Raw genomic sequence first — 26,264 nt, 5'->3', positions numbered from 1 at the left:
GACAGTAAACTTTATTTTTTTTAATGGCACTCTATATTAAAATTTACATATTCCGAATCTCCATTAAATTTTACATATGAATGTGTAGAAATTTTACCCAGTCACTCGTTTTATGCCTTGTGACTATTTATTAAACTTGTTTCGTGGACTTCAAACTTGAGACAAATAAGAATGTAAAATCATGTCGTGTGGACCATAAAAATAAATAAAATACTATGACTAACAAAACTTTACCACAGATGCTAAAAATGAAAAACATTCACAGCCAAACAACGTCCCGGTCTATCACGAAAACAGTTTATTGTCTTTCTACAGTTACATGATTGGTCTGTTCCAGCACATATTTACAATACACCATTTTCGTGGTATACTGATGTTCACTACTTAATTTACGAAGTTCCTAACTTTTCAACTGGGATGAAGTTCGGTGGAGCAACATACTATTTAATTTATTTATTTATTTATTTAATAATAATTAGTAAAGTGCCACATGTAGGCCTATTTGCGTATTTCCTTTACTTTATTCTTATTAATTATAGTTAATAGTTATTAACTGCGGCATTAATATGAATCATACAATTTTACATTTTTTCCAAACAAGAAATCTGAGTATGAAGTTTTTTTCCCAATCATCTTAATGTATCCAGCCGTTTGCTGGCAACATGAAGTCCACTATAGTCCACTGTAGTAACAATGCAAGGAAGAAAGAGAACAAAAATCGGCTAATGAAATAAGTGAATTACAAAAACGAGTACCTTCAAGGCAAAAAAAGGACATTTGCTTATTAATGCTTCGACGATTTTTTTGTAAAAGTCATAATATAACAGACTGTTTCAAAATCACAATACACTTTTTTTTTGCTATACAAGAAAAATCAAACTTGAATATGAAATATTGTGTACTTAGTAAAATGAAAGCACGCTAATTCCTAAAAATAAACAAATAAGCAGATTATGAGATGAAATTATATGTACGTAACATAAGTACTAAACATCCTGCATTCAATTCAGTACTGCTACAATAAGAAATATACATATTACTTACCTCTGCATTGTTTTCCACCAGATAAAGGAACACAACATCTTCTCTCTGCAAGCGAACAGCTGCATGTAATGGGAAACCAGTTTTTGATTTGAACATCCGAAACAACAGAGGTGCACTCATATGGGCGAAGTCCTCACTCGTAAAGTCATCCTATAGAGGAAAAAGAACATATATTTCAGGAGACCATATAGTATAAACTACAACAGTTTAATAGTACCACAGTCTACTATATACAGTCGCGAAGCTCAATATGTAGTAAAAATGCAAACATGGGTAGTTGCCCACCACTAGGATCGCTACTATCACCTCAGCATCGCAGATCTCTCTCCTAGCAGACGAAAAATATGTTACACTTTCGTTGTCGTGTTCTTTTGGAAAAATTAACACCTTCCTTCCATTATTGAAACATTAAATGCATAAAGTTAATTTATTATTTTAATGAAGTATATTAAATTCCGCCATAAACTCGAAGATGCCTGCAAGAAATGTTATATATAATTTTTGTTTGTGCAAAACGAATTGAAATGTACTATAATAGCTTCACTCATTCAATATTATAGCGATAATTAACTATGAAACCAATAAATATTAATTTGCATTTTCCTTTACAACAATAATAATGGAAATATGAATTAATGGAATAACTTACGTGTACCGGTACTCGTAGTGTAGGCTTACGTAGGTAACAAAGTGGGATGAGGTTAAGCAATAATAATCACACCAGAATTGGAACTAAAACGTGATCAATAAATTTTATTGTAACAGACTTTTTCTACGTCTCTAGTAAAGCAACAAATAAAAATAACAACAAAATTAACAGCTATAATTAAAAACATATCCTTTGAAAAAAAAAAAAAAAGTAGGCCTAAGCAATAATAATCCCACCAGAATTGAAAATAAAACGTGATCAATAAATTTCATTAAAATAAACTTAATTTTTCTACGTCTTTAGTAAAATAACACATAAAAATAATAACAAAATTAATAGCTACAATTAAAAATATATCCTCTGAAAAAAAAAAGTAGACCTAACCTTTATTTCTCTGGAAATTTAGCAGCCTAAGTGACAGAACTTTAACCGGTATCTAATGTCCTTTCGGTTAGACTGAAACATTTCATTGTGAAATTTAAGGATATAATGTATTCTAACAGTCACAAAGAACTTCAAAATTAAGAGTTTTGTTTTTGCACAGCATTCTTGTGGAAACCCAGGAACCTTTCTGAATCTTTCGGAAATCGGAAAAAGGATAACTCTGGCCTCTTTCTCTTACTGTTGCTACAATTTATAGCACTACAAACGTCTCCTCCTTGTCTCATATTATTATTCCAATTATTATATTTTAGCCATTAACATTTTCATTACAACCAATAACGAACATTTCAAAAGCATCAATGTGAAATATGCAACGAGCTAGCACTCGATAGAAATACGACACAGTCGAAAGTCGACCATGGACAGTCTATTGTTTCTAGTTGCTAACCGCTTGGAGCGCTTTATCACGAGATTTGCAAAAAAACACCTCAAGCTTCGCGACTGTATATAGTAGACTGTGATAGTACATTATGCAATGAGCCTATAATGGTAGTAATTAAGACGCGAGAATGTTTATGAAATGAGTGCAAGCGAGTTTCATAATTTTCATACGAGCGTCTTGATTACCATTATAGGAAAGTTTCATACGACTTTTTATGCTCGACCATATTTCTAACTTGAAATTATTCATAAATATTCATGTTATTGTTATGTGAGTGAGTACAATAGCCTACCTCATGAATTGTGAGATGTGTGCTGACGGGAAAGTATTGATTTTTTCCGGGAAACGAATGTCGAGACCTTGATATAATCTAGAGAGTAAGATAAACATTAGTCTTGATATAACCTTGAAATTGAATTCGACATTGAAAAACGAGATGACAAATTGAATTTATTTGAATATTATTTACAATTAACGCTAATTATTATAGTAACAGAACATAACCTTTTGCGACAGTATTGGATTTCCAGCCTCCGTGACCTTTCGATAGTTGTCTTTTGATTGCATATCCGAAAATAATCGAAAACCTGAACTTTAATGAATAAGTATACTTTAATGACATGCATTAAAGGACTGCTACCAGGTGTATAATTACTACATTTCGGCATGGTCGAGCATAAAATAATATCCACAATAATACGACTTTCAAGATCGTCATTATTGAAATTAAGGCATTCTCTGAATTAAAAATAGCTTAAAAATTATAACATTTTCAGTAAAGTTTATAATTATATCAATACAATTATAAAACTTAGCAAAATCAGTAAACCAAAAAAAAAAAAAAAAAAATTCTACAAGGGGAAAATTTTCTGGGAAATTTTCATCACTATCACCGAGGTTTTTATTTATTTATTTATTTTTTTTCATTTTTCAGAAGCCCTCCGCAAACAATCCAACAAAAAAAGAGTGCTGAAACCATGAATGCTTGAACAGCATCATGTGGTGTGTAGGCACAACTCTTATCTTCATTGCCACTAATTTGTTATTTTTTGTCCTCATTGCACTCAAAGATTGGTATTATTAGCAAGATCAAACTGTTTATTGTATGTGGTTGTAAGTAATGTTCATTTGATATTTAACCTTGCTCATCCTAATTTAAATTAATCGTCTTTTAATCGCCTAATATGTGTGCAAGTGTTGTCCAAATATGAATATACGAAAATACTTTTTTTGGTGGTGTGGAAAGACAAAAAACTGAAGACAGTAGCAATGTATCAAGTGGTGACTGCTGCACAAAAGATCACTATGATGGATGCTCAGACATGGTGGTTTAGTTCAGAAACCTTCTCACCATTTGAGAGCTGCCACGAAGGACAAAGAGTACTTTAAGCATATAAAATTATGGTTGCAAGTTCAGTGAACCATAATTTTGTTTTGAAAAGTGAAACTCCTACAAATACAGAGCTGTGAATACATTTTTAGATTAGTAGAACTATACCAATTTTAAAAGCGAGATAATATTACGAAAAAGTAAAAGAGCTAACGAATATAGGTGATGCTTTAGTAGAGCAATTGATACTTTCGAAGCAGCTAAAGTTACAACCAGAAAAATTGAAGTATCCCAAGCATCTTAAACCATCTTTCATGAAGAGAGTAGTGGTACCTCTTGGTCCAACCAGAAGTCCAATTACTTCAAGCTCTTTTAGCAGGTAGTTTTGGAGGTCATTAATAATAGTTCTTTAATCGACACGGCTGAACAATATTACATTGCTAAAAGTTATAATAAGGGGAATTCTATCATAAATGAACAAATAAGTAACACTTCCAATCCTCTATTTAATTTATTTAAATTAATTCCACACAAACAAACATGGCAAACTTCCATACTGGTTTCCTCACCCCTAACCCCACTTCTGGTACCGCCAGATGTCCACTAGTCTAAGGTTGTTCAATATAAACACTTCCTGATTTTCAGTCCGAGCCGAAACACCGACATGAACGCATCATTCAACAAGCTTCTGCACGTAAGTTACTTCCACAATTTTCTTTTCAAATATAGAAATTACAAAAAGCATTAACTTATAACATCCCAATATGTTTCACGTGTTCACAGTATGCCTGGCTATTTCTGAAACTCGAGAAGTGACAACATGAAATTGTTAAAACTCAACATTGTAAGCTGATACCAGATAATAATATCACTGCACTCCAACTGCTAATGACTGAAACCACACTACGTAAGCACCACATACGCTGGGATTGTTTCAACATGTTTTATTAAAATGTAAATAAGTGATTGACATTATGACATTTATTTGTCAATTTTATCACATGCCAGTATGTCAAAGCTCATGGTTTATATTCTGTTTTAGTCATTCTGAAGATTTAATTATCTTAATGTGGTATTTATAATGCAATCAAGTGATTGACATTAATGACATTCATTTTGAATCTATTAAGCATTATCTGCTATTGCCAAAGCTTATGTTTTTAAATCTCTGTTTTAATTGTTTTATTTAGTATGTGTGCTTAATTCATTACGAAGGGACAGTGTGTAATTCACAACGGTGTGAACATTGTAATCCATAAGGTCATTTGAATAGTATATATCAGTTATGTCGCTGTTACTTATGTTTTACCATTATGGCATTATCAAGTATGTATTAAGACTATCTTTTAACATCTGAAGATGGCATATATATGTGCCGAAAACGTTCATGAACAATAAATTGTAATACGAGGCCTGTCTAAAAAGTATCCGACCTTTAGCCAGAAAAAATATTTCAAATACCTGACGGGGTTGGGACCCTAATCCCCTTCAAAGTAGGCCCCTTGTGCTTGCACACATTTAGCCCACCGATCCTTCCACTGCCGGAAACACCTCTGGAAGTCTTCTTTTGGAATGGTGTTCAGCTCCGTCGTCGCGTTCCGCATTATCTCTTCTCTACTCTCAAAACAGGATCCTTTCAGTGGTGTCTTCAATTTTGGAAACAACCAGAAGTCGCAAGGAGCCAGGTCTGGAGAGTAGAGAGGTTGGCGAACAGTTGTAATTCCATGTTTGGCCAAGAAAATGTGGATCAATTGGGATGAATGTGTGGGGGCATTGTCGTGATGCAAGTGCCAGTTGTTCGCCGTCCACATGTCTGGTCTTTTGTGCCGAACTGCATCACAGAGTCGTCGGAGAACATCGTGATAGTACTCCTTTGTCACCATTTGTCCTTCCGGTGCGTATTCGTGATGCACAATTCCACGGACATCAAAGAAAACAGTCAGCATCACCTTGATTTTGCTTCGCACCTGCCGCGCTTTCTTCGGCCTTGGAGACTAGGGATGCTTCCATTGCGACGACTGTCTTTTTGTTTCAGGGTCGTACCCGTACACCCATGACTCATCTCCAGTTATCACGGTGTTCAGAAACCCAGGATCAGTGTTGGCGGTGTCCAGAAGGTCCTGTGCAACGTCACGACAGAGGTCTTTTTGTTCCGGGGACAACAACTTGGGCACGAATTTCGCAGCCACTTAGTTCATGTTCAAATCATCACGCAAAATTGCATGTGCAGAATCTTTACTCACTCCAACCTCTTCGACAATCTCCCGCACGGTCAAACGACGATCTGCCATCACCAAATTTCGCACCCTCTCAACAACAGCTGCACTCCGAGCAGTTTGGGACCTGCCACAACGCTGCTCACTCTCCGCTGATGTGCGGCCATCTTTGAATCAGTTGAACCACTCCTTAATTTGTGTTACACCCATCGCATCTTCCCCAAACACCTGCTGAATCTTACGAATTGTTTGACTTTGAGAATCACCAAGCTTTTGACAAAATTTGATGCAGTATCTTTGCTCAATTCGTTCAGTCATCTTGCGAGAAAACTAAATCCGACAAACACTTAGAACAGCACCTTACTTGGCGACCACCAGCCAGTGACTGGCACAAGCGAATGCGGTGAAAAAATTCAAGCATGCGCATTACGGTTCCTCCTTCCACCGTGCACAGTGGTGCCGCCTTAGAATCACTACTTTGCGCGGGAAAATTTAAGGTCGGATACATTTTAGACAGGCCTCGTATATTAATACAATATTAATAGATAAGCATTAGACGGTCCCATTCAATCCTAACCTAAGTTCATTAAACTTAATAGACTCAAATGGGCAGGGCACATAATACAAATGAATAATAAGAGAATTACAAGAAGAATTTTTAAAACAAAACCAGAGGGCGAGAGGGGAGTTGGAAGGCCTAAATTGAGATGGGAAGACAGTACTTGCCAAGATGTTAAACTGGGAGGGCAAGGCTCTTAATAGGGAGGAATGCAGAAAGCTTCTAAATAAGGGAAGGGCCCACACTGGGCTGTCGAGCCATTTTTAATGATGATGATGGGATTGTAGTTTCCCCTCCCTCTCTTATCTACTTCTACCGGCTGTTCCTTACTCATTTCGAAATTCATGGTGGGACCAATTATGAATCTGTATCTTGTAGATTGGTGTGGTGCTAGTGATGGAGAGACCATGTACTTCTTCAAAGGTGTTGTAGTCAGCATCTTTAAGGGCAGTGCCTATAATTGATCATACTTGGTAGTGGTGGTGGTGGTGTCTAGTGTATTGCAGAGCTTCGCCATGTGGACGGGATCCCAGGACACATGCAAGAGTTTCAACTTTGTTGTGACAATGACTACACTGGTTGTAGCAGAGCATGTACTGCAGCAACATTTTCAACCATTTTAATGTAATTTCGCCATTTCACTGTTGGAGAGTCCTTCATGTTTCCAAATCCATTTGTTTGCAACAGAATACTGTTAAAACAAAACTACACCTTTCCCTTTTCTCTGGATGACGACACCAAATATCAAATTCTCTGTTCCTCAGGTCACGAATCTTTATAGCATTTAAGAAATATTAATTCTTGTGAAATAAGGCATCTTCTGGAACCAGTGGCGGTGCGTCAATAAGAGCACAAGAGCACGTGAACACCTTGTTTCCATTAATGCAAGACTAGTTTTATTATTTAATACCGTATTGACGTAGTGGGGATGTATAATATCAGAACAGAGTATTTTAAACTTCCCGCATCTTGCATAAACTTCTTATATAAACTTGGCAATGTCCGTTCACGTACAAGCCGTGCATTTTTCAAGAAGGTTACAGGAATTACACACATGTGCAGGAGAAAATTGTCTTTCGCTGGCCGCTTATGACTCGTCAAGAGCACAAAGCGTTAAGTGAACAGTGAATCTATCCTACAGATGTCAGGTGCATCAGTGCCTATCATTTGCATGCTATATCTCGAGGAGGAAATTTAATCAGTCAGTATTTTAGCCTGCAGGTGTCAGCATCTCACTGTCGGAACGTTTACTTTATGTGGATGTGTGTACAGCGCTGCTACAAGAGTGTAGTTTGTGAATTACTACACTTCAGTGTCGGCATATAGCATAGTTTGGCTTTCAAAGACGTGCTGGCTGAATGTGATGGTGGTATGAATTTAAATATCTGTCTGGTGGTGTATATTATTCAAGAATAATATTTACTGGCATGTATTTATAGTAATCAATCTATGCGAATGGGATTCCAGTACTGGTATAGGCTATAGTGTATCAGTGTGTTGTGAATCAAAATATATTAGGCTACTGAACACATGCTTTTGTAAATTGTGTTATGTATTAATTTTTAACAAACGTAAGCAATGAACTTTGTTCAAGTAATTTTGAAGAGTAAATAACTGGGTAAACTGGCTTAGCAGGAAAAATTAGAAATAAAAAGACTAGGTTTCATTATTATTATTATTATTATTATAATAATATGTTGTTTTGAATTTATATACGGTTTTTTCGACAGTGAAACAATGAAATCATGACATTTCATATCAGGCCAAAAACGTACGATTTCAAATTCTCTTCGATTTTGGAACACAAGATTGTGAACACACATAATATTTTATCATGAGCCGCCACTGTCTGGAACAATGTTCAGGGATTGGACACTTTTAATGCTCTCTTCATGAACCTGATGTATTTGTATGGCAGGATTTCGAAGGGCATTAATTTGTTGTGATAGTGCTTCCCATTTTGTTAATTTGTCGGTATGATCCAAGAACTTTTCTGGTATAAGTTCAGAAAGGATGGTCTGAAATTGATATATTATGGAAGGACAGCTGGAGCTACTTAGAACACAATATCTTTTGTCTGCATGAAGAAAAGGTAACGAGATAAGAGTTTCAAGTTTATTATTTAGACGAAACTGTAGAATCTAAAGGTGAACTTAAATGTGAGAGTCATAGAGATGATGGTGGTGATGAATGTCAAGTACAAGACGGAAAAGTAGCAGATGATAGATTGATACTGGAAATTTCTTAAAACTCGAACAAGGGTAAATTAATAATGAAACAATTCTGAAAGTTCTGCTCAACTCTTGGAAGTCTGTGAACAGTTACATTATTTCAAAGATGATGTTCTGAAGGGAAACGACCATTCGGATATTACTAGTTGGAGTCCTACCCCTGATTGTAATATTCAAAGGCTGCATGTGGTGCACTTTGTAAATTAAACTCCAACTAAAACACGGTGGCAAGCAAGATGGTTTTGTAAAACATTCCCTCTCTCATAATATTATCATTATCGCCATCAGCATAATCATTATTATTGTTATTATTACTTACCCAGTGCGCTGATATAAGTCCAGAGCAATGCTGTTTTAGAGTTTCTGCTCCAATCTCATCAGCTGTTGTGTAATACCTGACACAGTTTCTTACATTAACTGATGCCATTAAAGCTTTTTCACACCTGTAAAGAATAAACATTAATAATTAATCAAAACATCATCTCTTATGCTCAATTATCTCTATTCCTATGACTTTATACTGATTCTAGTATTAGAATTAGGCAGTAATTAATTACAGGCTTTATAATTACATAAGAAAGATCATTTAAACTTCATGTCTAAGTAAGGTATTCTATAATACAATGAAGCATTAACTGAAGACGCAATAGAAATTTGATAATTGATGAAAATGATGACATAACAACTATGACAATCTCTATAACTATGATAGTGATGACTGTAGGGACAACACGGTTGTTATTATTATTGATGATGGCGATGATAATTATCATAATAACTATGTCACAGTGAGTATGGGCTATTCCATATGAAATCGATCAGTAAAAAACCTCGCATTTTTTTATACTCTAATTTTTTCCCTATTTATAGAAGGTGCTGAGGAGAGTGCATTTGCAAAAATATACTATCGAAAGTCAAACGGTTTTCGTATTGTTGAGCGACAAATTTAGCATATTTTAGAAAAACAAGCCTCTTTCAGTGCTCAGAAATCTGGAACCATCTACTGTAGAACATTGAACGAGGGCTTATTTTGAACATGACATTTGGTAGGTTATGATACGTAATCCTTATTTTTATTGTGTGCAGAGAAACTACATAATCTGATTTTACTTAATTTTAGGCTTTTTGCTCATTTGTAAAAATGTAAAAAAATAGAGAAAAACCCTGCATTATTAAGAGAAATTCGGCATTGTTTGCTTAGTGGTACGACAATAAGTTTCGAGGGTATTAAATAAATTATTTTCACATGCCCAGAGTTGAACAGCGCAGTACCACACGCACTGACCGAGAGATGATGATAAGCTAGCGTTGGGCGTCATTTTACTCCTGTGTTTATGAAAACTTGTGATAAAGCTAGCCCAGCTACGCGCTACTAGACGAAACATCACGTGTTTGTCTCCTGGCCTTGCTTGTCTCGGCTAGCTCCCGTCTCACAGTCAGCAGGTTAGTTCACGCGCGTACTATTTATTTTCTTTATTTGATATTTTCAATACTTTCTTATCAACACACCATCAGTAAAAAGTCTGTGTTTATTTGTACTTTCAATGCGGAATCTAACTATATATTTTTAAAATATTTTTTCCTAGGCAAAGGCGTCTTAATGAGGAAAAATCTAAATTTCTCCATTTCCATAAAAAGTAAGAAAATTCTGTTTATATGTGAATATAAACTTTAATTTCTCAGCATCAAAATAAACCAAGATTTTGATCATTGGGTGAAAGGGTTTCGGAGCTACAACAGTTTAAAGTTGCTAATTTTATGAAAATACGATAAATTTAAATATTTTTAATTTAAACACTATGAAGTTCTGATGCCTCAAACTTTGCACAAAGCACTGTATCAGAGTTCTCTACGTACAAAAAAAGTTTCATTGTATTTAGAAATTGTAAAATCAATTTTCTCTATATTTCGGTCGATTTCAGATGGAATAGCTCGTATATACTTTACATCAAAACGCAAGCTTATACAGGATCTTTAAAAAAAAAAAAAAAAACGGCATTTCATATTTTGAGAGGCGGTAATATTCATCAAAACAAGAAAACAGAGTCTAATAAACATGGGTATTAAAATTAACATCTTTCGAAACATGAATACTTGTTCATCAACATCACAGAAGATGTTCAATGTGATTTCCTTTGCAAAAAAAAAAAAAAAAATCACTATTCATCAAAACAATAAAAAAAATTCTAATGAACATTCGTTCTAAATTTAAATTTTGTACAAAACAACAGCTTTGAAACTGGTACTGTAAGAACAGCGTATCTTCCAATGTGAACTCTTGTTTCTTATTGGATATACAGTATCATATCAGAAATGCAGTAAACAAAAGGGTAACAAAGTCTGATTTCCTAAGATGGAGGGCTGAAGAATGCATTAGTACAATGAATGGAAATCACAATAAGCACGACCAATGATGTTGATGGCTACTCATATCTCGGAAGGTATTAATTTTAGGACCCATATTTATTAGACATTGTTTTTTTGTTTTGATGAATACTACCATCTCTCAAAACCGGAATTTTTTTACGTACCACCAGTATTTATTCAATTATTTGGCAAAATCTCGTATCTGGAACTAGTCTGGTCCCTTTGGTGCCGGATAAGAGGGATTCTACTGTACGAGAATAAGAATATTTTTTGAAATTCAGTTTTTACTCAAAATCTCGTGTGATTACAAGGAAGGAAAAAAATACATTCTGTGATGATATTCCCATATAATTACAATAGAATTTTACGAAGTTATGGTAACATATTTAACGTACGTTAACAGATTTAAAAGTACAGTAGAACTTGGTTATAACGACATTCAACGGACCTTCAAAGTTATGTTGTTATAAACGAGTGTCGTAGTAACCGAGATTAGTATTATCAGTCTAGTGAGGTGGAAAATGAAAAATAACAAATTTAATTAGACTTATTTTAGATTTATGTATTCACTTTTTAAGCCTACCATGAACATAATAAAATACACGTACAATACAGTATTCTGTATTAAAACAGTTTGTTCCGTACTCACTAAACTTCTTTACTTAGGAGTCAAGTAATCAGCCATTTTACTCTGTTGTCTCCTACTTGCCGAATACACACTTTCTAAATTACGTTCTACGAGTATGTTCATAATTTCAGTTACAATTTCATTGCTCCCCCCTCTAGCTTCGATCCATTCTGTTCAAATGCAGCAACAATTTTATCTTTAACTCTTCCAAATCATTTGGATTGTGAAATTAACTCATGACACATGTAAGCTTTTTTAATTCCATTCTCAATTTGATGAATCACTTTAATTTTTTCTTCCAATGTTAAAACTCTTCTTTTAGTGGCCATACTGCGTTAAAATGCGTCCATTTAGTGAAAACTTCCTATCAAAATTGATCGCATGCAGCTACCAGCAATACCACATGAATTCGGGCGGGTTACAATGGGGTGAGGAATCTGCCTGCATTTCAGGGGTCTATGACAGAAGGGGACAGTAAAGAATTTGCCAGGTTACCAGATTTCAACAAAATATATCCTAAAATACTTTGGTTCTTAGAAAATCGTATTCCAAACTGAGGTTGAAAATGACGTTATATGTGAGGTAGATGCATATACGTTTGTTGTATTAAGCAAAGTAGAAAAGCTTATGTCTTATGGGGAATTAGTTGGGACCACAGAATATTTGACGTCATAGGTAAGGTGTCGCACAAAATGAGGTCGCTATAACAAAGTTCTACTGTAGTCACATAACATTATCTTCTGAAAAATTAACATCATGATATAAAAATTTTCACAAATTTATCTAAAAAAACCTCGAAATCATCATAAAATCTTATTAAAGAAATAATAGAACATACTTTGCAACAAGATCTTCTAGCTTGTATGTATTCGCTGTTCTCATAAGATCAAGTGTAAAAGTATCGCCACGTGAGAAGTCCACTTGATCTGTGTACACCCACTTGAGCATTGCAGCACCTACTTCTGGTACCAAATCACTCCAATCTATAAAACAAATAATTGTCACACTTGTAAATTTAGTTTGCCGTTTCGTCTTAAGTGGGAAAGAAATTCTGTACAGTTTCTATAAACATAGTTCACTATCATTAACTGTGGCACAGCGATGAACAAGGCTCTACGTTACATTTCTCACATTTTGAGCAGAGGCTCACTGAAGTACATTGTTACGTGCAGAGATGGGATATGCAACTGTGAGATAACATAGATCCTTGTTCCACAGATGAAATTGCTAAATATTTTATCACAATGTGTAACTAAAATATAATAAATTTCAAAACTAAGATTGTGAACTACTATTTCTCGACACAGAACAATACTGAAGTGTCATTGGAAAAGGTCAGCTATAAAAAAAATATGTAATTAATTAGGCCAATATCACAAATGTAATTGGAAACAGGTCAGCTATAAAAAAAAAAGTTGTTGTTGTTTTCTAATGCCACGCATTTGACAATAAAATCATTTGACCTCTTGCACTCCAATATTTTTCAAAGATATTATCATGGTCAGCCATTGAAGCACAGATTTTGAGGTGTTCCGAATCCATTTCTTGGTTTGAGTTGCACAATGGGCAGTTAGGGGACTGATATATTCCAATTCTATGCAGGTGTTTGGCCAAACAATCATGGCCTGTTGCCAACCTAAATGCAGCTACAGACGATTTGCGTGGTAAATCGGGAATTAACTGTGGATTATGATGCAGAGAGTTCCATTTTTTCCCTTGTGATTGTGTTATCAAATTTTGTTTGTTGAAGTCTAAGTATGTAGATTTAATAAATCTTTTCACAGAGTAATACGTAGATTTAGTAACAGGTTTGTAAGTAGCAGTGCTGCCCTTCTTTGCTAATGCATCCGCATTCTCGTTTCCCAGGATTCCACAATGGGATGGTATCCATTGGAATACAATTCTTTTATTGAGTGATATTAATTTAGAGAGCATTTTAGTTATTTCTGCTGTTTGAGACGAAGGTGTGTGTTTAGAGACTACAGTCGAGCCGTTCTTATTTCCGGCGTGGCCACGCCTTCTCGACTTTTGGCGCGATGAAGGTAGGCAATAGTGGTGTTGCTAAATCTCTGTCAAGCCAATAGAGAACGAACGCAGTCGGTAGTGCAGTGTTATTGTTGTTAGTGCTATGTTATCGCTGAGTTTTGAGCATCACAATGCTGCGGAGTCGAAAGGCCATCAATTCGCAAAGCAGAGAAATGATTCTTAGCGTTAGAGATTATTTCGAAAAGGAACGTGAAAATAAGGGTATTTTATTGCCTTTAATGCAAGTAGTGCAAAGAACAGCTGATGCGTGTGATGTGAACAAGTGCACGGTTTCTCAAATAACGACAGAGACGTACGGACAATCCGGCAAAGAAGAAAATAAACGGAGAACTATGACGGCGGCAGGTACCAACAATGATTGTAGCGATCTAGGCGTAGCACCTCTAAATTGAACAATACCGGTAGGCAAGGTTCTTCGTGTAATTTTTTTTATGTAGCAATAACTTATCATGACAAAATTTCTAATACTAACATATTTTACTTAATTTACAGGTTGTGTGGTTTTAGTTATTCATTCACATAAAAAAATGTTTATTTATTATATTTTACAGCTTTCTCCCATTTTAGTAATTTCTAATATTGTTTCTGTATTTACGAAAATCGTTATTTCAAATGATAGGAAAAACCAATTATAGCACAACATGGTAAGTCTTCTGTGTCCTGGGATGCTAGGATCAACAATAACAATAATATATAATATTATGTATTCATATATTACTAATTATTTATCGTAGGAAATTATTTTTCTTTCGATGTTTAAGACTAGACATGTGCTAAAACTTCGTTAAGAGTACAAGGGTAGACTTGACAACACAGTAACATCCACCGTGAGCGGGAAGCAGTATGTCGTCTGCATAACCTTGACGACAACCACTGCCAGTGAAGCAGCGTGTCAGCTGACCAGAAGCTGTCGTGTGATTTGCTGCCGGAAATAAGAACGGCTTGACTGTAGTGATAGAATAGCTGCTTTGGAGTCTGACAATATAACTGCATTCTTAAATTTATTGATGTGGCAGAGAAGATTCCTGAGCTTTCACTTATTGCAACGATTTCTCCATCAAAGCTTGTTGTTCCATATCCAAGAGATCTATAAAGTGAGAAGAGACAGCACGTAACACCTGCACCGGCACCTTGTTCTCTGGAGATCAAGGATCCGTTGGTGTATAAATGAAGCCAGTTTTGTGGAGGGTACCTAATATTAATTGTCTCTAAAGACAATTGCTTCATTATTTCAGTGTTTACTTCTGATTTCAGTATTTCTTCCGTTAAATTTAGATTATATTCTATATTTAATAGAGTTAAAGGGTTTGGTTTAATTTGTAAGTTTTCTTTTAAATTCGGGATATTGATTTTCTGTTTTAATTCTTGAACCATGGATATTAAACTTTTTTGAGTTTTCAATCTACAGAGAGGACTGTATGAATGCCAATTGTTTCTTGGTAATATGATAAGTTTTTCATATTGAATCAGTGCTTTTTCTTCTATTGTCATTTTGATGCTGTTAATATTAGTGAGGAATTTCATAGAATCTATTGGAGTTGTTTTGATTCCACCAGTAATGAGCCTGAGAGCTTGGTTTTGAACACATTCTATTTCGTTTATGAAAGGTGAAGTAATTAAACATATAATTAATTATATAGCATAGTTGTTGCTCACTCAGGTAAATGCAGCTTGTTCCTTCGACACGCAATATAGACCCTTATGCTGGAATTTCAACAGCTTACTTCACTTAACAATTTTCTGAATTTTGATGCCATATTATTAGAAACTAATAATAAATTAATAAGGATGAGGAGATGTCATAAACTTTTGTTCAGTAAATAACTCAATTTTTACATAGACCCTTGTTTACAGTTCTTTAATTATCCCATGCTACGCTATATCAACATCTTCAACTTCTTTATTGTTTTGTTAATATATATATATATATATATATATATATATATATATATATATATGGCTGCAAAACGGTATTTGTCGAATACAGGGGGGAGAGCCATTAATCCTTCCCATTGAAGGCTTTAAGGAACCAACCTGGACAAATACCCAATGTCCCATCCCTACCTTCCCGTGGTGCAGCTGTTAGTAAGCATAATTTTACAAGCTGAACTAAAGGGAGGGGCTACTCATCCATTAGCACTGGTCAGCTTGATGAGTTAATGGCTGAATTTGGTACAATTTTCCTCTATCCAATACCTAATTCCCTCTCTACCCTTTCCTATCGAGTCCTCTGACTGAACTCTTACTTTCTTCGACCCCGACGGCATTAGAGCATTCGAGGCCTAGGGGTTCATTTCACTTTCCTTCCTACACTTCCTACTTTTCTGTTCCCAGTGCTGACCTGCTATGGCACTAAAATCGTCCTCCAGTGGCTTAAGGAGGGAAAGTTGGTGATCAACAAGATCTCCCAACTAGGTCCAATGGACCCGTCGACCAATAGCGGTGTGGTCCTCCAGACATTCTGGGGGTTGTGTGTGAATGAAGTAACCACCAAAACGTTAAAATATGGTGTTCACTTAAATCGGCTACAACTTTCCATTCTCAAGAGAAAAAATGGAACTCTCTGCGTCAAAATCCACAGTTAATTCCCGATTTACCACGCAAATCGTCTGTAGCTGCATTTAGATTGGCAACAGGCCATGACTGTTTGACCAAGCATCTGCATAGAATTGGAATATATCAGTCCCCTAACTGTCCATTGTGCAACTCAAATTAAGAAATGGATTCAGAACATCTCAAAATCTGTGGGTCAGTGGCTAACCATGACAGTATCTTTGAAAAATATTGGAGTGCAAGAGGTCAAATGACTTTGTCAAATGCCTGGCATTAGAAAAAAAAAACAACAACAACATATATATATATATATATATATATATATATATATATATTTTTAATGATGTAACTTCTATGCTTTTGTATCTATTCTGTTCATTGCTGGAAGCCCGTTATTGCAGGCAGTCTTTACTGTATGTTTGCAAAAAATTTATACACATTATTACTAAGTCGCTTGTATATCAACTGTAGTAAAATGTCCTGGTAATTTCCTAGCATCAGTCATCAGATATGTGACGTCATGCATTATTTCCAAGCCGAGGTATGTGACAAGGTTACTGGGTTAGTTGAGGGGATTATTTAAGTGTTATGTGGCCGAAGAATTGTGTAGTGTGGGGAGATACCGAAGTTTCACCAAACTTTTTTATATATTCGAACACTGACACTAGGAAATTACCAATGTCCCTTTTTGATATTTTTAAAATCTGGCAACCGTATCTCACATCGATGAAATCAGTAACCGCGAGATGAAATCTGGCAAGATGAGTCCCAAGAATTCGTCACGGAATGACATAACACTCCCCTTAAGTTGGAGAAAACCTCGGGGAAAAAACCCAACCAGGTAATCACCTCAACCAGTATTCGAATATATTACGGTAATATTAAATTAATGTGCTGTGTTACGTACCAAGAGAATCAACATCTGCTAATGATGGAACACCCCAACGTTCACTCCTTGCTGCTAGTACAAACCGGTGAGCTGGAATTAGTTGTCCATTCAGCTTCACTTTCATATCGCTGCAGGAACAAAATTACAAAACATTCAATAATACCTAAATAAAATACAACTAATTAAACGGTTAAAGGTAAAAACTTCACAATGAATTCTCACATCCAAATTTTGTTTCAAGCATACTGCACACTATTACTCATTAGAGAAGCTGCTATTAGAAAATATACGTAAATTTCCTAGTACCCGGTACTCGTTACATAAGCCTTTAAGTCAGCATTGCAAATGCTTTTCTCTCTCTCTCTCTCTCAAAATGACAAATATTACTCTAACAACTTAAAAAAACGTTAGCGAAGTTAATCTAGGCTATATCTAATTTATTAAATTCATTTCATATTGGTCTTAAATTTCAAGTTAAAAAGAACAATATTAATATGATAGTCATGAAGCTCATCCTATTATAGGACTCCTATAAGAAGGCCTCCTTACATGCTGTCTCCATGAACATATTCGACAAGAGGCAAAGAAAAAGATATGAAGAAAACTGGAAAGTCCACTATTTGGTTTGACATTCAAAACTATCTACCATTCGTAATATCGTAGTAGTAGCCCTATTTTTTTTAAGATGCAATTCATCGTATATGCAAGGCATAGCAATAGCCTAAACGAACCAACCTAACCTGTCACAAATTAGTTTAGCCGTTTATATTATTTCAAACTCAAGTTCTATCACTCAAAATGACTACAGTACTGAATTGATGTAGAAAATGATATTCGTTACTGGGAACATTTCTTACTTAGGCATAACATGAACATTAATAACAAAAAAAAAAAAGCATAAGAGTAAAGTGTGAGAAGAAAGAACGTTTAATGAGCAAAATTTCTTTATCATTTTCGAACACTCTGAAAGTTGTAAATAATTTCTACTACCGCCTCTATTTACCTGTACAGTTCCTGATCAAACAATTCTGCTACAGTTTTCAGCAGTTTTGCAACAAAGCTGTTCTCATTAATGTCACCTGCAGCTGCTGCAGCAAGAGCATATTTCCTTTCTAATTCGTTGCAGTGTGTTTGCAGTTTTACATATTGTTCCTTCAGTAAGGCTAAATGCTGCTGCAGTTTAGCAATTTCGCCTGTAACAACACTTGTCATGTTAATTATCGTATTAACTATAACGAAAAATGTCAACTAGTTTGTCGAACATGTACTTTAAATCAAACAAACTTACCTTTATCTGCATTGGCCATATTTTATACAAAATATCATTAATGTGAACCGTGGTCCTACACGTGAAAACAATTAATTTCATACATAACAATACTACTTTACTGAGTCCCTTCAATTCTCAAATCGCATGAGGATACTCCCACTTTGATCACAACTCCATTGAATATATTTCCACCGCCTGCACTCAGTTTCTATGCGTGTCTTTGCCACAGATGTCACACTCTCTCGCGGACTTTTTCTATCCTTAATGGATCATTGGCTTGATCGTATTTGGCCGGCGGCAATCTTAAAGGCTTTGATCAGTATTCTGGTTAGATTTCTGTATTCAGTGCATATCATCTACCATAAATGAATGCGATATTTTAAAATATACCAAATTATTCAACACTAATATTACTCTACGTATTAAACTCTCTTATTTTATAATATCATGCCATGTAAATACATTTTTATTAATCCAACAAAAGGACCTAAACCTAATGACTATAAATCCTTGATTGAAGTGATAAACATATTATAACTTTTTTAAATTTGTATGATTTTTTTTTTCACTCGTGGAGGTAAGAGATAAATATCTGTACAGCAGTGATCACACACCACACATACACAGACAACTGTACGAACAGCCGTGCCGTGACGGCGTGACATGTCTGTAGCAATAATAGTAATAAAGTAGTATGTAATCTTACCGGCCTAGGCATGTGGCCGACACAACCACTAAAGAATGAGTCAAAAGACAGGAATAGATGGCAGAAGAATCGACTCTGAAACTGAAATATCAGCATTGATGAATATAATAAGGGCCTCGATTTAATGGTTATCACCACAGTCTAGTATTACCGGTATATACGTACAGTCACGAAGCTTGAGTTGATGAGGGTACTGTTTCACATTGTATGTGATGAGACGATATTAGCGATCCTAGTGGTTAGCAATTGTCTATGGATGCATATTCCATACGTATTGAGCTTTGTAACTACAGTACTAGACTGTGGTATCACGCTGTAAGGAAATACAATAGAGTAAATAAAAAATTACTGTTAACATGTTAACATTTTCATTATTATGATTGATGAAGGGTACGTGTAACAATATGTAACTGACTATCTTCCCCATACTTTCCTATTTCCTCATCACTGTCAGAATACGTCTTTCCCCGCACTTGTATGGGCACTCGTTCCGGGATCTGTGGTGAAACAGAAAATGGCAGAATTTCAAATGCTTACTGTAGCATGACAGCCACAGCCGAATGCTAATGGTGTTAGTAGTTGGCCATGAAACAATTGTAACTTGTATGAGTACTTTTTATTTATTTTGATGTACCGAAGTACATATGATATTTCCATGCAGATATTCTGCTTTCTCAGATGATGAGAGAGAGATGGAACGGAGAAAAATTCTCTCCGGCGCCGGGATTTGAACCCGGGTTTTCAGCTCTCCGTGCTGATGCTTTAACCACTAAGCCACGCCGGATACAATCCCGACACCGTTGAGAATCGTCAATCCCGACAATCGTCAATCCCGAGAATCCCGACACCGTTGAGACGATTCTCAACGGTGTCGGGATTGTATCCGGCGTGGCTTAGTGGTTAAAGCATCAGCACGGAGAGCTGAAAACCCGGGTTCAAATCCCGGCGCCGGAGAGAATTTTTCTCCGTTCTATCTCTCTCTCATCATTGTATGAGTACGCCCAAACACACCACCTCCCCTCGCTACAGGTATTAAGGCACCGAAGTTGCCTATAAAATTAGCCATGCTGCACTATCTCTCAGTAATCTCAGCTTCGAGAGCAGCTACAGGCCTGCGCATGTGTGCAATCACTCGTTTGATTTGTAACTGCGAGTTCTGCAATATTACAAAATTTGTAATTGCGAGTTCTGTAAGATTAAAGTGGTAACAAGCAAATATCATACATTCTGAGTGAACCGTAGTGAAAAATTTGTTGTGTGTAGTTGGGACTACTTTTGGAAAATCACTTCATAAGAAGAGAAAATATATTGCATGCCCTTCATTAATGACACTTCTCTTACCATAGATTCATACTCTCCATTTGTAAACCGAAATAAAAAGCATTCAAACCAACATAATTGTAATTTCATTTCCAAAACTGGGTGATGTATTCTACATGCCAGTGTATCTCTGGTACAGAACAGATTTTTTTTTCTCTACAGTGCCATATTATTTCCTCGTTCTTTTTCTCATTTTCCTTATGGACCAAGGTTTCCCATTAATTATATACTACATATTTGTATAAAATTTATATAATCATCATCCTTTTCCAATAGTTTTTAAGGGTAGACAACTCATTTGAAGAAAAATTGTAATTAAAAATAAAATAATTGAACAGATGTTCTGCCACTCTCGATTGTTATGTCTCAGAGACAACAGAGACAACAGACATAATACAATAAACTGTAAATTTCGGCAAAATATGTTGAAACGAACATCATGTAAAAAGACCAGAAAGTTTATAATCCCATGGCTAGGGAACAGATTCATTTTTTTTTACGAACATAGGTGTCCCTGCATACATAGGCTACATAACATAAAGAGTTGCTTCTGATAGCTGTGAGATGTGATACCTTCCAGTTGTCAGTAGCTTGCAGAGCTTGAAACAAGCAGTGTCCTATATATTCAAAATTCCTAAGGAGAAATGATTTTATAATTTATTTTATGTACGGCATTATGTGAAATTTATGTTACTACAGAATATTTCTTCTGAATCCTTGTATTCATATTATGCGTATATATTGTATAATTTGTTTGTATTTTTATTATTGTGTAAAATTTGCAGATTGTCAAATATATCACAGCTTTACCAGTATGTTAGTGAGTTTAAAATCGTATTGACCACTGATGGGAAGGTACTATCTTGCCAACCGTGATAAAACAGTAAAAGTAAAAGCCAATCAGGATTCTTAACAAGCAACGCAATGAGTAAGACTTGAGTGACCACGCACCTTGTAGCATAGCAAAGCGAAGTAATGTGAAGTGAAGGTTCTGATTAAAATGGATATCGAAAGTCTATGGGAAAGCATCATTATCTATACTAATAATAAATCTGTAGCCGAAATTTTTCTGGTAATTTTCGATTTTCCAAAAATAATTGGTCCTAACATATATAATTAATCACCCTGAAATCGAAAATCGCTTTTTTGAAATTTTTGTTTGTATGTCTGTCTGTCTGTCTGTATGTTTGTTACCTTTTCACGCGATAATGGCTGAACCGATTTCGATGAAAATTGGAATATAAATTAAGTTCGTTGTAACTTAGATTTTAGGCTATATGGCGTTCAAAATACATTATTTAAAAGAGGGGTTATAAGGGTGCCTGAATTAAATAAATCGAAATATCTCGCTTATTATTGATTTTTGTGAAAAATGTTACATAACAAAAGTTTCTATAAAAATAATTTGCGATAAGTTTTATTCCTTGAAAAATTTTGATAGGACTGATATTTAATGAGATAAATGAGTTTTAAGCTTAAAATAACTGTCATCTAAGGCCGTGTAATGAATTAAAAAACAAGTGACTTCGTCTATAAGGGGCCTTGGACAGCAACAATCGAAAGCTATGAAAGATAGCCTACAGATAATGTTTCTGTGTTTGTATGAAGTAATATCGGAAGCTAAATTAACCGATTTGTATAATTAATTATTAATTCACCATTGGAAAGTGTAGTTTCTCTAGATGAACATAATGCTATAATGTTATTACAGTAACTTCTGAGTGAATCGAGGACAGGTAAGATTAAAATAGCTTCTTATGCACAGAAAACTTGATAGGCTGTTCTGTACATTCGTTTCCTGTATTTCCTAAAATAATTTTTATGACCAAATGAGTGGTCTCTGGATCAAAATGGTCGCATTTTAATTTGTTTAATACAATTTAAATTAAGTAACATAATAAACGATTTATCCTTATATCAAACACGAATGTTCCCTGGATCAAATGTCCTATTTTTTTTAATGTAATTATTTTATATTTATTTCTAACGGGTGCAGCGGAGCGCACGGGTACGGCTAGTAATTAATAAGAAGATAGAAGATCTACAAAAGGAGAACAAGATGTTGAAAGGAAAGGTGAAATACTTAGAAGAAGAGAAAAGGAAGAATAATTTAATATTTTTTGGGATAGATGAGCCAAAAAGGAACAGTCTTGGGAAACGTATGAAGTGTTATTAAAAGTGTGCTGGGTCTAGATGGAAATAGATATTTTGAATGGACAAGTGAAGGAAGTCTATAGGTTGGACGTGGTAATAACAGGCTCATTTTGGTCTAATTGGCAAACTCGATGATAAAAGAGAAGATTGTATGCAACAGGAAAGCGTTAAAAGACTCAAATATTAGTATAGAGAAAGATTTTGAGTATGAAGTGAGGTGTAGGAGAAAAATGTTAATGTCCTTTCTGAAAGCAGTGAGGATCAACGGACACTAAGTGAGATTAGTAACGGACAAATAAAAAATCAATGGTGAGATAATCGATGTAGAATGCTGTTTGGAAAACATTAACAAACCTGAAATAGGAGAAAATATAAATGAAGGAAAAAAGAACAGAGATTAAGGAAAAAGTAAGGAATGTAGTAAATAAAAACTCTACTAGAAGTAATGGTAAAGTCGTGAGAAGTAAAAACTCAGTAATGTAAGAGAATGTGGAGGTACAAGTTCTGATGAATACAGCAAATTTCAATCAAGCAGCAGATTTGACTACAAAGACCCAGCAGATGTCATGGGTGAAGTCAGTGATTATATAGGACAAAACCAATCAGAGAGACCATTACCATTTGATGTTGGTTCACTAAATCTACCAATATTTTGACCCATTTTTAAATTGCCAATGTGGGCATTAAACTCTCCCATTAAAGTCATTCTTGTTAATTTTATTTAAAACTAGCTGTAATTGATTATAAAATGTTTCACTCTCTTTATCATTATCTTCTACAAGTGCATAAAGGATTCTTTCATTCCAATAGGTGTAATTAGTGATAATGTTCTTAAATTTTTTGTGAATCAGTAAGATAATCCCTGCTTGACCCTTAATATTCCTCTTCACCCTAGAATAAAATATTAAATGTAGTTCTGAGTTTATTTATTATCTTGTAATTTCTTTTTCATTTCAGATATAGCAGCTATCAACATTTCTTTTTTTTTTTTTTTTTTTTTTGGCTAGGATATCATCTAGCTTATCCTCGTTATGGACTATGTAGGCCTAATGTACAGTCAGTGGAAAAGATATGAATCATAAGAGACAAGAACAAAAAGCAGGAATTCTCGAAGGTATAGATTAAGCATGTTCTAAGCTTATCATTGTTTGGGAAACTGAATGTTGCAAGTCAGTTAAGACAGTGAATAGACAAAATCATTGTATATGCATAATGAGGAGTTTAATAACAATGCATGTATGTCTTAAATATATTCATAAATTGCATAAGATTTGTGGATCGTGTTGGCACTAAGTGGATATGACAAAACTGAATTCTCAACAAATCCCAGTGCCTTTAGAAGGCTAGTAAATTTCAGTATGTATTACACTATTCCTTAAGGGATCATATAGAGAAGGCCTCTGTTTTCAAGGGGACTTATAAAACAATACAAAACAAAATTCTCCAAATTATGCTTGAGGTGTGTCACAAGAGAACAGAATGAGAAGCTCGTCTGGCAGAGTTCAGGAAATTGTGAAACATACTATCCTTAAACTGAATATATACATTGCCATGCTTATAAATTAAATTTGGTGATACTCGTTGCTGCATCAGTTTAATAATAATAATAATAATAATAATAATAATAATAATAATAATAATAATAATAACAATACTAATAAGATACTTATTAATATTAATGTCAACAGCATTTGACCAATAAAAACCTAGCATAATAATAATAATAATAATAATAATAATAATAATAATAATAATAATAATAATATACCGGTACTTATTAATATTGTCAACAGCATTTGTTCAATAAAAACCTAGCATAATAATAATAATAATAATAATAATAATAATAATAATAATAATAATTCCATAGTGCACAACTACCTCTCCTAATGAAGGACAGCTATTTTGAATGTATCCCACGTCTAAGTTACGGATGTGGAAGCATCAAGTAACAGAAAACTGCATATCTTTTTTGCTGATCTTCAAACTATATGCACGTTCTTTTCCACTAGTCCACAATGAACTGCAGTGCTGGATCAAGTGGTGAAAAGGTGACTACCATGCTCATTTCCCACCAGATGGACCTTTCATTCTCAAACTGTAAGCAGAGTTTGAAAATAGGAAAAAAAAAGTGTGTTTCAGTGTTATTTTAAGTGACGACAAAATTGCAAACATAAAGACCACCTCACTTGCATCAGGACACAGAAAAATAGCTCGGAGTAAAAATGTCTTTTTTCCATAAAATTATGCCACATTTCAGCTGCGAAAATATATATATTGATCCAAGTCATGCTAGGAAATACAGTAGTGCTCTTGAGGAAAAATTTATCGCAATTAGAGAAAATGTTGATCTAAGAATATTTGAGAAAGTACTGTGAATGAGCCAAGAGGAAAACTGACAACTCAAAACTAAAGAGAGAGGTAAAAGAAGTATGTGACATAATTATTTGTCAGATCAAGGAAAGATTTAAATTCACAGACCATCTAAATATAGCTACATTATTTTAACCATAAATGTTTCATCAATATGACTCAACAGACACTTCAATAGTGTAAAGTAGTGTACCCCTCATTAAACAAATTAAAAAAAAATAGTTTACAGCAATAAAGAATTTCATTCTATATATGGGGCTGTAGGTTTCAATGCTTTCATAGGTGTAAATAACTTGGAAGACACTTTCAGTGAATGTGTGAAGCTGTTAAACTGTTCACAACCATCCCAATGACGACTCCAAAGGCTGAGAGTTGTTTCTTTGAACTGAAGATGATAAAAACATTTGTGACAAATACCATGGGACAAGAGAGGTTTTCGACATTAGCAATGCTTTTAGTGGAAAAAGATTTCATCATTAACATTTTATATTTTAACCAGAAAATTATTGATAAATGTTCTCAAGGAAGATGTTTAATATAGGTACATTATTATTTGGTATTTTAATTGTTCATATGACTTTAATAAAAGTTCATCCTGTACATAATTATGTTTTATTTGTAATTTAGTTGTAAAAAGAAACATCCTTCTCATAGTTTGTTACTTATTTCTTTCTATTGGGGTTAAATGTGTTGTTTTCTAATGCCAGGCATTTGACAATAAAGTCATTTGACCTCTTGCACTCCAATATTTTTCAAAGATATTATCATTGTCAACCACTGAAGTACAGATTTTGAGGTGTTCCGAATCCATTTCTTGGTTTGAGTTGCACAATGGGCAGTTAGGGGACTCATATATTCCAATTCTATGCAGGTGTTTGGCCAAACAATCATGGCCTGTTGCCAATCTAAATGCAGCTACAGACTATTTTCGTGGTAAATCATGGGGTTAAATGTTGCACGGCTTGAAGATTACCTTCAGAAGGTAAAATTTATAGATAAAAGGTAACTGCAACCACCTACCAATTATACCATGAACCGCCACTTCTAAATAATTTTTCTATAGAGTAATCACAAGATATAAAAGCATTGCACTACACCACAGA

At 34.7% G+C, this 26,264-nt stretch overlaps 1 protein-coding gene and 2 non-coding genes across 4 annotated transcripts in view; 1 reads left to right on the top strand and 2 right to left on the bottom strand.

Annotated features, from left to right (window-relative positions):
• LOC138701230 (rabankyrin-5) overlaps window positions 1-18,862 on the bottom strand; it is a 256,644-nt gene extending 237,782 nt beyond the window's left edge. For both annotated transcript variants that reach the window (XM_069827914.1, XM_069827915.1), the window contains exons 1-6: window positions 18,627-18,862; window positions 18,342-18,531; window positions 17,357-17,466; window positions 12,689-12,833; window positions 9,175-9,298; window positions 1,045-1,194 (exon numbers count right to left, since the gene is read on the bottom strand). In XM_069827914.1, coding sequence (XP_069684015.1) covers window positions 1,045-1,194; window positions 9,175-9,298; window positions 12,689-12,833; window positions 17,357-17,466; window positions 18,342-18,531; window positions 18,627-18,645 — 738 coding nt within the window. In that variant the 5' untranslated portion in view covers window positions 18,646-18,862. The remainder of the gene's footprint in view (window positions 1-1,044; window positions 1,195-9,174; window positions 9,299-12,688; window positions 12,834-17,356; window positions 17,467-18,341; window positions 18,532-18,626) is intronic.
• A 1,164-nt stretch (window positions 18,863-20,026) lies between these two features.
• On the bottom strand, window positions 20,027-20,098 carry TRNAS-GGA (transfer RNA serine (anticodon GGA)). Its single transcript has one exon. It is a non-coding gene; the product is annotated as a tRNA-Ser (tRNA).
• Window positions 20,099-20,196: 98 nt separating this feature from the next.
• On the top strand, window positions 20,197-20,268 carry TRNAS-GGA (transfer RNA serine (anticodon GGA)). The gene has a single exon. It is a non-coding gene; the product is annotated as a tRNA-Ser (tRNA).
• Window positions 20,269-26,264: the final 5,996 nt, after the last annotated feature.

The sequence above is a fragment of the Periplaneta americana genome, chromosome 6, assembly GCF_040183065.1.
Source record: "Periplaneta americana isolate PAMFEO1 chromosome 6, P.americana_PAMFEO1_priV1, whole genome shotgun sequence".
NCBI lineage: Eukaryota > Metazoa > Arthropoda > Insecta > Blattodea > Blattidae > Periplaneta > Periplaneta americana.
Note: the sequence above shows the minus strand (reverse complement) of the source record. Positions and strands in the feature narration are given on the sequence as shown.